This window comes from Zea mays, chromosome 1, assembly GCF_902167145.1.
Source record: "Zea mays cultivar B73 chromosome 1, Zm-B73-REFERENCE-NAM-5.0, whole genome shotgun sequence".
Lineage (NCBI taxonomy): Eukaryota > Viridiplantae > Streptophyta > Magnoliopsida > Poales > Poaceae > Zea > Zea mays.
The window spans coordinates 113777495-113788505 of NC_050096.1; the positions used below are offsets into that span (position 1 = coordinate 113777495).

The 11011-nt window shown below is 42.3% G+C and overlaps 1 protein-coding gene across 1 annotated transcript; it reads right to left on the minus strand.

Annotated features, from left to right (window-relative positions):
• Positions 1–1879: 1879 nt before the first annotated feature.
• On the minus strand, positions 1880–9777 carry LOC100193748 (Kinesin-like protein KIN-5D). The gene is made up of 22 exons (NM_001358877.1): positions 9212–9777; positions 8819–8948; positions 8571–8729; positions 7991–8464; positions 7779–7876; positions 7546–7702; positions 7386–7455; positions 6116–6192; positions 5988–6041; positions 5829–5909; positions 5637–5748; positions 4554–4640; positions 4302–4477; positions 4069–4230; positions 3864–3971; positions 3608–3766; positions 3437–3520; positions 3071–3276; positions 2887–2988; positions 2668–2777; positions 2419–2570; positions 1880–2308 (listed from the first exon to the last, which is right to left on the minus strand). Exons 1-22 carry the CDS (start codon positions 9514–9516, stop codon positions 2090–2092), a joined length of 3282 nt encoding a protein of 1093 aa, NP_001345806.1. The 5' UTR covers positions 9517–9777; the 3' UTR covers positions 1880–2089.
• Positions 9778–11011: the final 1234 nt, after the last annotated feature.

Here is an 11011-nt window from a genome sequence, read left to right on the forward strand (position 1 = left end):
CTCGTCGGGCGTAGGGGATCCACGCAGGCCAGGGCTGAGCGGCCGCGCAGGCCAGGGCGCAGGGGATCCACGCAGCCGCGGGTGACGGAGGCGGGCGAGCAGCCACGCAGGCCAGGGCGCAGGGGATCCACGCAGCCGCGGGTGACGGAGGCGGGCGAGCCGCCGCGGGCCCTACCGGGGCCGGGCGCAGGCGACTCTTTTGCCGCTTGGGCTCAAGAGCGCCGGCGGTGAGACCGTTCCGGATGGGCCGTCGTCGGGAGTCGGAGTAGGCAGTCGCTTCTGTACCCCGTCGCCGAGGACTAAGGCGATCCTCTCATCGTCGGAGGAGGAAGAGGTGGCGTCGACGGCAACGGTCGCAGTGGATGTGGATGCGATCTGGCCGGCGGGGCGACCGCCAGGGCCGGTTGACTTCCGCGCAGTCAGCCGTGTCCGGGCACGAGGGCGCGCTGGAGAGGCGACTTGAACGAGCAGTCCGCTCGATCGAACAGCGGGGGCTGTAGGGTCTGCATCCGTTGGAGGAGCCCGCGGCTGGCGAGCAGGACACGGCCCCATCCATGGAGGGGGCAGTACCGCATCGGACGGAGCGGCTGCTGGGTCTCGGACTCACGCAACCGCTCTGCAACCCGCTCCGGCGAAGGCGATGGAGGACGCACCCATCGGTCTTGACGTGGCGCAAGCGGTTGCTGCGGCGGTGCTGCAGGTGCCGCAGCGTTGCTGGGACCAGTGCCAGGATCACCGCCGGTCCGGTGGACGCGCTCAGGGTCAAGTGTGGCCCGGGCGTCCTTCTTGCTGCGCTTCTTGGCATGGCGGCGACCATGTCGATGCGCAGCACGTAGAAGCCGATGTGCCACAAGGTCAGTGCCTCGCCGGCGACGATGGCCACCATTCAAGAACCGAAGGATGAAGGTAAGAAGGGCAACAGAAAGATCCTTGTAAATCATTGCGTACCCTACTGTTTTCTTTCCTTTTGATGAAGAACTTCTTGTCTTCGGTCTTCTTGTTTTGGCCTTTGCTCTCTTTTGTAAAAGCAAGTTGCTGATAACGTGTGAGAATATAGAACTGTGTACTAGAAATGAAAAAAGGGGCACTGCATCCTTTATTGCTTTTAATATTTACACAAGAGAAGGAGACACTAAAGGTTGATTTGTTGACAAGGGGATCACGGGAGGATTGAAAGGGATTGAGGGGGAAATGAACTAATTTTCCCCTCAATCCCCTCACATCCTCCCATGATCCCTGGTCACCAAATCAGCCCTAAAGGAGTGGTCAAAAACCACGTCCGTACATGGGATCGTGCAGAGGCACGTCCCTTGGAGAACGCCAGTTAGAAAGCAGTCAGCAACTGCTTACTTTTCATAACAGGATGAATAAGTCAAAGACGAAGAAACATGCTTTGGAACATTACCGTAAAGGAACAAGAGGTTAAATGTAATGAAGACGAAGCAAGTTTCTTTTTGGAGATATATTGACAATAGATGAAAAATCAAGGAAATACATAGCGTGTCTTTGTATATGTACTTGAACGTAAAATTGTATATAGCATGTCTTTGTATATGTACTTGAAATGTCCTGCTCAATGTCCTTTTTTACATTCCCTTCGTCATTCCATCATACTTTTTCCTACTTAGCCTTCTTCTTTTAGACGATAAGTATCGCTAACCTTATAATCTTCTCCCAGAGACCTATCGGCATTCCCTGTTATTGCTTTTGTCATCTCATAGTGACCATGTTCCAAGTCATGAAGTTGTGCTCTGGATGTCATGACGATGGATTTCACATTCTCGCGAATAAATGAGTCCATTTCACGGACGAAGGTTTAAGGACGAAGGTATTAAAAACAAGTGCACAACAGCATAGATACAAATAAATGAGTCCATTTCACGGAACTTGACAAATGGTCATGCTCGATTTGCTCTGTATTTTGGAGTTGCACTCCACTCCAAAATACATTGGATGTATGATTCCGTTCATACATTGGATGAATCTGGAGAATACACAGCTCTCCTTTACCAGTAACTTCTCTCAACATTCTTGATCAACATTACTTGACCACACAAGAATGTTTGTAGTATATACAGTAATGAAACTCCTAATTTATTGCGGAAAGAGGGGCTCTTTGTGTTTCAGGGGTCGTCGACCCTACCAACTGCTGCTTCCCTTTTGCATTTAGAGCAGGCTTCGTCGGTGTTCTGCTGTCCCAAAATGACTTCACGATATCTTCTAGGGGGGTTACCAACTCAATGATCGATTGGCTGTCCGGAATGTTTATCTCACGCCTTCTCGGTGTTGAACAAGTTGCTTCATCCACCTGGTCCATACACACATAGAACTCGTTATTAGAAAACTAAGGAACAATCATGCTTCAGCAGCAGGTAAACAAACTACTATACATGTGCCCAGCAGATAAGTATCGCTAACCTTATAATCTTCTCCCAGAGACCTATCGGCATTCCCTGTTATTGCTTTTGTCATCTCATAGTGACCATGTTCCAAGTCATGAAGTTGTGCTCTGGATGTCATGACGATGGATTTCACATTCTCGCGAATACCATGGTCCAACTTCAATGAATCTAGCAAAGAAACCAGCAATTTGCATGAGTTTTTAGACAGCAGAAAATGCATATGCACTGGAAAAAAAAAGGATGGTACACTGTACGAAAATAGTACCGTCAATACAACTTAGAAGGGATTTGCTTGAAATGTCATTATCTTCAAATCCAGCAGCAACAGCAGATGAAATTCTTGCACCCAGTTGGTTGCTCACCTCATTCCCATCACTTTATTCAAAGGATGCACATAAGTTTTTAGAATACAACAAAAGTTCAAGTTGCTTCTCTTCAAACTATTTATCCCATGAACCAAACATCAGTTTTCAGAATGAATTACCTTATAACCAAACCGATGGCTTCTGCATTCCTTCTTCCAAGTGCCAACACCAAATTTTGTGCAGTAATCCATTGTTCTGAGCATGATTCTACCTTTTCCTTGCTGTATAAATCATATGTGTCAGTTTCTATGTTCCAAGATTTTCATGAAATAAAAAATTTAACTGTTGAGATAGACAACTTGCCACTGCTGAAAATTCCCTGCCAAGAAGCCTCTTTTCTGTTCAATAGATGATACATTTTGCTGGAATGCCTCTTCAGTTTTCTTCATGTAGCCTTCCCATTGCTCTTTCATAGAAGATGTAAAATCATGCAGCTTGGTAGTTTCGGTTTGTAAATTGTTCGAACTCTCAGAAACAGTCCTATTGAGGCTGCATATGTCATCTTGAACCTGATAAAACGGCACAAACGTCGCTCAGTTGGCTGGTTTTCAGTTGTTCCACAAGTAGATGTTTCTCTGCAGAAATTTTACTAGGAGACCAAATAACAGTATGCACATATGCATTCGATTATGACAGTAGTGACCATGTATTGAAGTGAATGAAATATACCATATTTTTCTTTCGAGCGTTTGATTCTGCAAACAACCCTGCAACCTTCTCCATCAAGTACTTCTCTTCGTCAGCAACAACGGCCTGAATTCATTTCATGTCATCAGATAACAAATCGTATAAATAAAGCTTTAGAGTAATGAGAAACTTACAGCTGCAACAAAATATTACCTCAAACTTCTTCTGAAGCTGGAAGAGTTGCTTTTGATGTTCCATCTTTGATTCTTCCAAAATCTTTAGGAGTCCCAATGCATGTGAATCTATAGTTCTGAAGAAGTTCATTGTAGTTGCCGAAACAAACTTTGTTCCCTCTAAATTTCTAGAGAGCCCCTGTATAGTGCAATTTTTTTCTTAAATCACTACTGTGAATCAACAATACAAACTGAATAAATAGGTAAAAAGTTGGCATTGTGATAAGGTAATGAACCTCATGCTGTTGCTCAATAAACGTAGCAAAGTTCACTTCATGCTGAGAAAGCCCATTTTGTAGTGCAATGAGTAGTTCATCGGCATCAACCAATAGGTCCTTCATGCACTGCACACATCAAGGAATTATCACATGTTTAATAGAAATAAAAATTAAGATGATGAGCACAAAATAAGAGGAGTTTAAGATAATTAAGTACACTTACATCCTCAAGGCTAGATGTGTGTGTGGTAACTTGCGAATTAAGGTTTTCAAAGCTCAACATAGATTTATGCTTGAGTTCATTTGCAAAACCATGCAATTCTGCTATCCTAGAATTAAAGCTCTCTTTGAGCTTTCTTACATGCTCTTGAAGTCCTCCGGCAACCTAAAAAATGCAGCAGTTTTAGGCTTATATAGACAAAGAATACACTGATCAATGTTTGCTTTTCGGTGCACCTTGCCCTTTGAGGTGACAAAAGACTGCATCTCTTCTTCAAGTGCTTTTAGTTGTCTCTCCTGTTGAGAGACCGAGGTTGAGACTGTTCTATGCAATACATTCATTTCCTGGATCAGCTGGGAATGGAAATATTGAATTATACTTCCATTTTTGTCTTCGATCTTTTCCTTCCTTTCTGAAAACCAATAACAAAAATGAATGTAAAAATTTAAACTGACAAAGGAAAGAGGGAGAGAGAAATGAAGGCAGACCTAATTTTGAAAATAGCCCATGTAGATCCCCTGCTGTATTCTCCAGCTCTGATCGGAGTGTTTGTGCTTCACCAACAAGAACTTTTTCTGAAAAAGATTTAAAAATGAAAAACAGAAGGGATGGTAAGTATAATCACCTCATCCAAAAAAAAATCTGAACAAATTTTGGAAGCACGAAGAAAACACAGCACAGGTATCTCAAGGCAAAATTGAATGAAACAAACAGTATTTTAGTATTATTACTCACATTGATTATGTACACAACAAGCTAGAGAATCTCATCAAATGCTTAATTAAGCCTATGCAACACATTTCATATCAATGGTTTCAAGTCGCTCGACTAGCTAGTCGAGACACCTAGGCGACCAGGCGACTAATCGCGATTAGTCGACGATTAGGTAGACTAATCAGGTCTTAGTCGACCTGATCGTCCCTACTGGTCCTCCTGCATATATTACAGGTACATGGCCTATATATATAATCATATATATGTGTAATAATGTAATGTTGATATATATACGTATAGCATATAGCAATATAGCATATAGGAGGCAATATCAAAGTAACCAAATTACCAAACAAAACAAATATGAATACTAGAACTGGATAGTGGAGAGTGGACAATTCAGATTTCAGAACACCATTGAACATTCAGATTTCAGAACATCATAAAAATTATGAATACTAGAATTATCAGGCACTCAGATCACGTTTCAGAATTAAGAATTCAGATTTCAGAACATGAACTGAATATCACTCACTACTCACTACATAACATATGATGTAGAGTTGCAGACTTACTAGACGTCCAGCCCAAAGCAAAAACAGGCCAGCCACCAGCCAACCAAACCTTACTTATCGTCCACACATTAACTGGACGACTAATCGCACTTGGACGACGACTAATCGGACAACTGGTCGATTAGTCGACCTAATCGGGTCAGATACCCTGGTCGCTCCACTAAAACCGACTAGCCCGACTAATCACGATTAGTCGGATGACTTGAAATCATTGTTTCATATGCAAACTCATCAAGAAGTCTTCATTATGATAAGCTTTGCCTGGAAGGAGCAAATTCTTACCTGATTTAAGAAGATTTTCTATCAAATATTGCTTCTCCTTAATAGTATCATTTGCCTTCATGTATCTCGTTTCAAGATCCGCTAGGGTGCACTCTGTTTCCTTCATTCTTTTCTGCAAAAACATGAGAACGTGTCAATACAAATATCATTATTCAATTATATGACTGAAATATGACACTACAACACACATACCTGTAATGTCTGAAGTTGATCACTTAGATCTGCACTCAGTACTTTCTGAGATTCATAGAGTCCATGAAGCTCTTCCAATTGCTGGTACAATTACAGATTCCAAATTATAGCAGTATTTTTCAGCAAGCTGTAGATCCTCCAACAGAACAAAAGGCATACCTTATCTTTTGATTCCAAAACAAGCTCCAAACGATCCAGTTTCTCTGACATAGCCTGAAGAATTCCTCCATCATGCTATAGAAGAATATGCCCAATCAAATGTTATAAGTAATGAAGGGATTAAGTACCTTCTTTTCAGATTCATCTGCTATGTATTGTTCCCTCGGAATGTAAACACCGTTTTTCTCCCTTGCAGCATATAGTTCTATTTGAAAAGTGGAACCAAATTTAATAACTGTACTAGATCAAAGTATGTGGCTTTTCAGAAAATTGAAATTGATGAACAAGAATATAAAGATTGCTATTGGAGTTTTACTCCGTGTTTGGTTCGGCTTCTACACAGATTCTGTCCGCCAAAATCCGTGGTAGCTACCCAAACGCAGAGCTTCTACCGCAGCTTTTGGTGAAAGCGCGTCGCGCAAAAGCTCTTCGTCAACTGCCAGATAGAAGCGGCTCGTGACCCGCGTCCTGGGGAAGCCGAGCCACTTTTCACGTGCCCGTGACCCATTCTCCTTTATCTCTACTTAAATTATTTTGAACTATGCAAATCCGTGTTTATTTCCCAAATGGCCAAATCTACATTTGAAACCCGTGTTTGGAACAGTTGCGCTGCTGCCATTGCAGTTGTTAAGTGTACCTTTAATCCTCATGTTCAGATGTTAACAATACGATAATTTAGACATTTAAGCATATAGACTTCAGACACTGATATTTAATAATCCGGTCAGTCTCGTAATGCACTAGTTGGTAGTCTGTATTTATGTGTTTTCTTTTTTTAATCAGAATCTACAATCTCATAATCTGCATATCCAAACACTCAGATTCTGCCCACCAGCTTCTGTCCACAGCAGCCGAACCAAACACCTAGATTCTAATCAACAGCTTCTCCTCACAGCCAGCTTTTCCCCACAGCCAACTTTTCAGAAAAGCTCTTCAGAAAAAAGCCGAACCAAACAGGCCCTTAATGTATCTATATGATGAAGAACTAAAATCTAGAAAGACCTCCTCTAGACTTAGTATTTACAAATGTGCATACATGGTCTCTGCATTTTTCAAAGGACTTACAATGTGGTAAACAATTTGATGACATAGATGTTCCTGTGTAGTTCAAAAATTTGACCGGCTCATGTTATTCAAAAAAATTCATAATTATTGTTAATTTTTGTTGTGATATTGTTTAGCATATGGCTCTGAATTTTCCATTTTTCGCAAAAATTAAATGGAACAAAAAAGTAAAACGAATTATAATTTAGGACGGAGGTAGTATGTTCTAGTAAGATTCATCAAGCAGTAATCAGGTTTCCTAGAATTAGCTAATATTCATCAACCCCTCTTTATTCAACGCATCTTATTTCAAGATCACAAAAGCAGTAATTGTGCTTGGATAAAAAAGGATACCTTGCTTGAGACGGTCCATTTGAAAATACAAATCTTTGATGAGCGCAGATTTCATCATCTTCTGATTGACCTGGAAATCATTGGCAAATTACTGAAATCAGTTATCCATGAAAACCTTTACATTGCAATTAATGGTAATTTAACAATAAAAAAGCAGAACCTCTGGCTTATTCTTGATGTGCTTTGCACGATGCGCATAATCCAGGGTGCTTAGCGTCTCCTCAAGGCAGTGTACTGAAGGTGAAATGGTCGCTATAATGCAAGTCTTTGTCTTCCCTCCCAAAGAATCTCTTAACAATCTTGTTAACTTGCTATCCCTGCATGAATAGCAACCAAATATCAGATGCCTAAACAGCCTTAACGAACAATCTGAACAGCTAGTGTTTACTTGACCTGTATGGTATGTGTCCAGAGTGCTCGACAAGAGTATTAATGACACGCCCAAGTGTAAGCAGACTCTTGTTAATTTCTCCTGCTTCGCGAGCTCGCCCCTATAAAAACAGATGGCAACTATCTAAGTATTCTTCTCTTGTTCAGCTTGATCAACGTATTTAGCGATGAGGTGGAAAAGGAAACAAGAGCTCCCCCCCCCTAAAAAAACTTACGTCTCTAGCACCGGACCGAGATATGTTTTCAGAGCCAGCAAGGTCAACGAGATTAAGCTTTCCGCACTTGATCATTTCCTCACCCTCAGGTGTGCATTCCTTAATATGGATGGTGATAGAGAAAATAGAGTGTGAGCGACTGCTTTGCTTGTTGAGAAGAGTTTCAGCAGTTTTTCTCTTTGCAGAGCCTCTCTCCAGTATCCTGTAGATCTCGGCAGCTGAAGAAACTAGCTCTTCCTCGAGCCCTCTAACAAAGACTCCACCCTTGCCATCCTCCATGAGTGCCAAAGGCTTCTTGGACTTGTCATCGGAGAATTTCGATTCCTCTGCGGCTAGAAGATCTGTGAGCTCCTCATTGTACAGCTCAAGAAAAGAAACCTTCATGCTGTACTCTGCACTCTGTGCCTCGAGGATGTCAAATATGCACTTAACAGCCCTTGGAATGACACCGGCATCAGTCGGGAGGTCAGCATTCTACAGAAATAGAGTAGAGTTATGGCGTCGGTTGAATCAGCAAACTAACTGCATCAGAATTCAGAAACATGTGTGGCATGTGAATATATATAATAAAAAATTGTACCAGTGCTTTGCCCCCTCCTCCTTCCATTGTGTATGTTTTGCCAGTTCCAGTTTGGCCATATGCAAATATTGTGCAATTATAACCGTCCAAAACCTCGCTGACAAGTGGCACAACAGCATGGTTGAAGACGTCCTGCTGTTGAGACTTTGGTCCTAGCACCTGCGTGTTCGGTTGGTTACCGAGTGATGAATCAATCAAGTGAATGCCTGGGGTGTGGCAGTGGCCAACAAGTGGAGTAAAATAGCTACCTTGTCGAATGCAAAGGTGCGATCAATTTGCTTGTTAGCGATGTTCTGGGCAACGGAGACCTCGCGTCTCTGGTCATTGCAAGTGACCACCACGGGAGTGCCGACGCGGCGTTCCTCATCGCTCAATGGCCTATGTATGAAGGAATAGGACGCGATGAGGTTGAATGCAAGAGTAGTAAGTAAAATAAATGATATACGGTGGATTGATTGACAAGCATTGCGCCTTGGTGGATCGATCAGACAGTGGCATGTATTGGAAAAGCATAGTTACAGTACATTATACTCCTCCACTGGTGATCGGTTGATGGTGGGGCTGTCTATGGAAACGCTAGTAGATGCATGCATAGGTAGGAAGTAGTATTGATTAACGTAGTTAGGAGGCAGCGGATATACCTGCATCGGAGGAGGACCTGGATGTTAACGCCTCCGGATCCGGAGGACCCCTTGGAGGAGGTGGTGGTGGAGGTTTGCTGCAGCTGTGCGGCCTGCTGGGCAGCGATGCTGCTGTTACTGTTACTGTTGCCGTTGAAGAGGAGGGGCCCCCGATCCCGGTGCCTGCTTGTGGTGGGGGGCTTGTGGGCGGAGGACGAGGCGCCGCTCCTCGGCGTGTGGGAGAAGGAGGGGGAGGGAGAAAGGGACATGGCGGCGTAGTCGGCGGGGGCTCCACCTCGGCGAGCGGTGGGGGTGGAAGCCTCCATGGATGATGATGATGAATGAAATGAAACGCAGATGAGGAGGGGAAATGGGGATCGGTCGACTGATTTTGAATCGGTGAAGAATGCCTCAATGCTTCTTGCCTCTTATTTAGGGCTAGGCCGCCGCCCGCCGGCACGCACGCGGACGCGGCACTTGCTTATTGGGCCCCGCACCACAGCCTCGGATTCCAATGGAACTCACGGGGCCCACCCACTTTTGGTTGAATTTGAACTCTCCGTCCGACCGTTGCACGGCGAGGGACAGACGAGAGAGGCACCCGCTTCATTCAGTTTTGCTTCGTATTATATTAATATTTATTATATTAATTCGAAACTCAAAGGGCCCACCGACTTTGAATTTTATTTGAACTCTCCTCCGACCGTTGCATGAGAAGGAATAGAAGAGAGAGAGGCGCGCGCTTCCTACGCATTATATAACTCAATTATCCATTGCTCTAACTGTTACTCCCTGCATCTCAAAATGTAATTCATTTTAAACTAAGCATACATTTATTAATTAATTAATATATTTATTAATTAATTAATATAGTTTGTATGTATGTCTATTTTTATTATCATTTATGTGGACGATAGAATATTTTAAGACGAGGGAGTATTATTTATACAAAGTATGCTCCTTATTAGCAAATATTAATCACATGTATTAGGGCCTGTTTGTTTCAGCTTATAGATTATATAATTATTATAATCTGTTTAGATTATAATCTGCTTAAATTATAATCTATATATAGTTGTTTGGTAGTTTAGACTATACAAATGCAAATTATTTATAAAGACAACAATACTCTTGTTTGTTTATTTGATATTTAATACATTTATGACATTCTATCAATTTGTACATCTTATTTGTCTAGAAGAAACTATCTATAAATAAAATTACATTCTCCTAGCAAACAATGCATTTGCAATTTGATCTCGAATATTATTCATGTCTCTCTCTCCCTCATCATCTTCCAATACTATCTTGATGTGTTGAAGGGATAGGCATATAGTTTTCAACTCGATCACACTGATCAAACTCTTCGTCAGCTAGTTTGTTGTCTCGAATGAATTTATGTAGAGCCATACATGCATGTATTATTTTCGATTGATTCAACTCTGGCAAATGGTATTCACACCTTTGTATGGAGCTAGATAACCCTTCCGGTTCATATATCCAGAGCCAACAAGGTAAAACTTTCCTACAATTTTATTTCAAACATAAATTTAAAAACTTCGGTTTTAAAAATGCTAAATAAAACATGTGCTAGTGACAGTAAAAAAAGATTGGCAGCGAGAGGCATAATGGAGAATTTGATCGTGTATAAAACATGAGCAAGTCGCACCGACTTAAGACGTTTCCGACTTAAGCCGATTGTTCCATTAGTAGGGTATAGTAATCACCCTAAGTTATGTAAGTGTAAGCATGTTGCACCGACTAAAGACGTTTCCGACTTAAGCCGATTGCTCCGTTGGTAGGGTATAGTAATCACCCTAA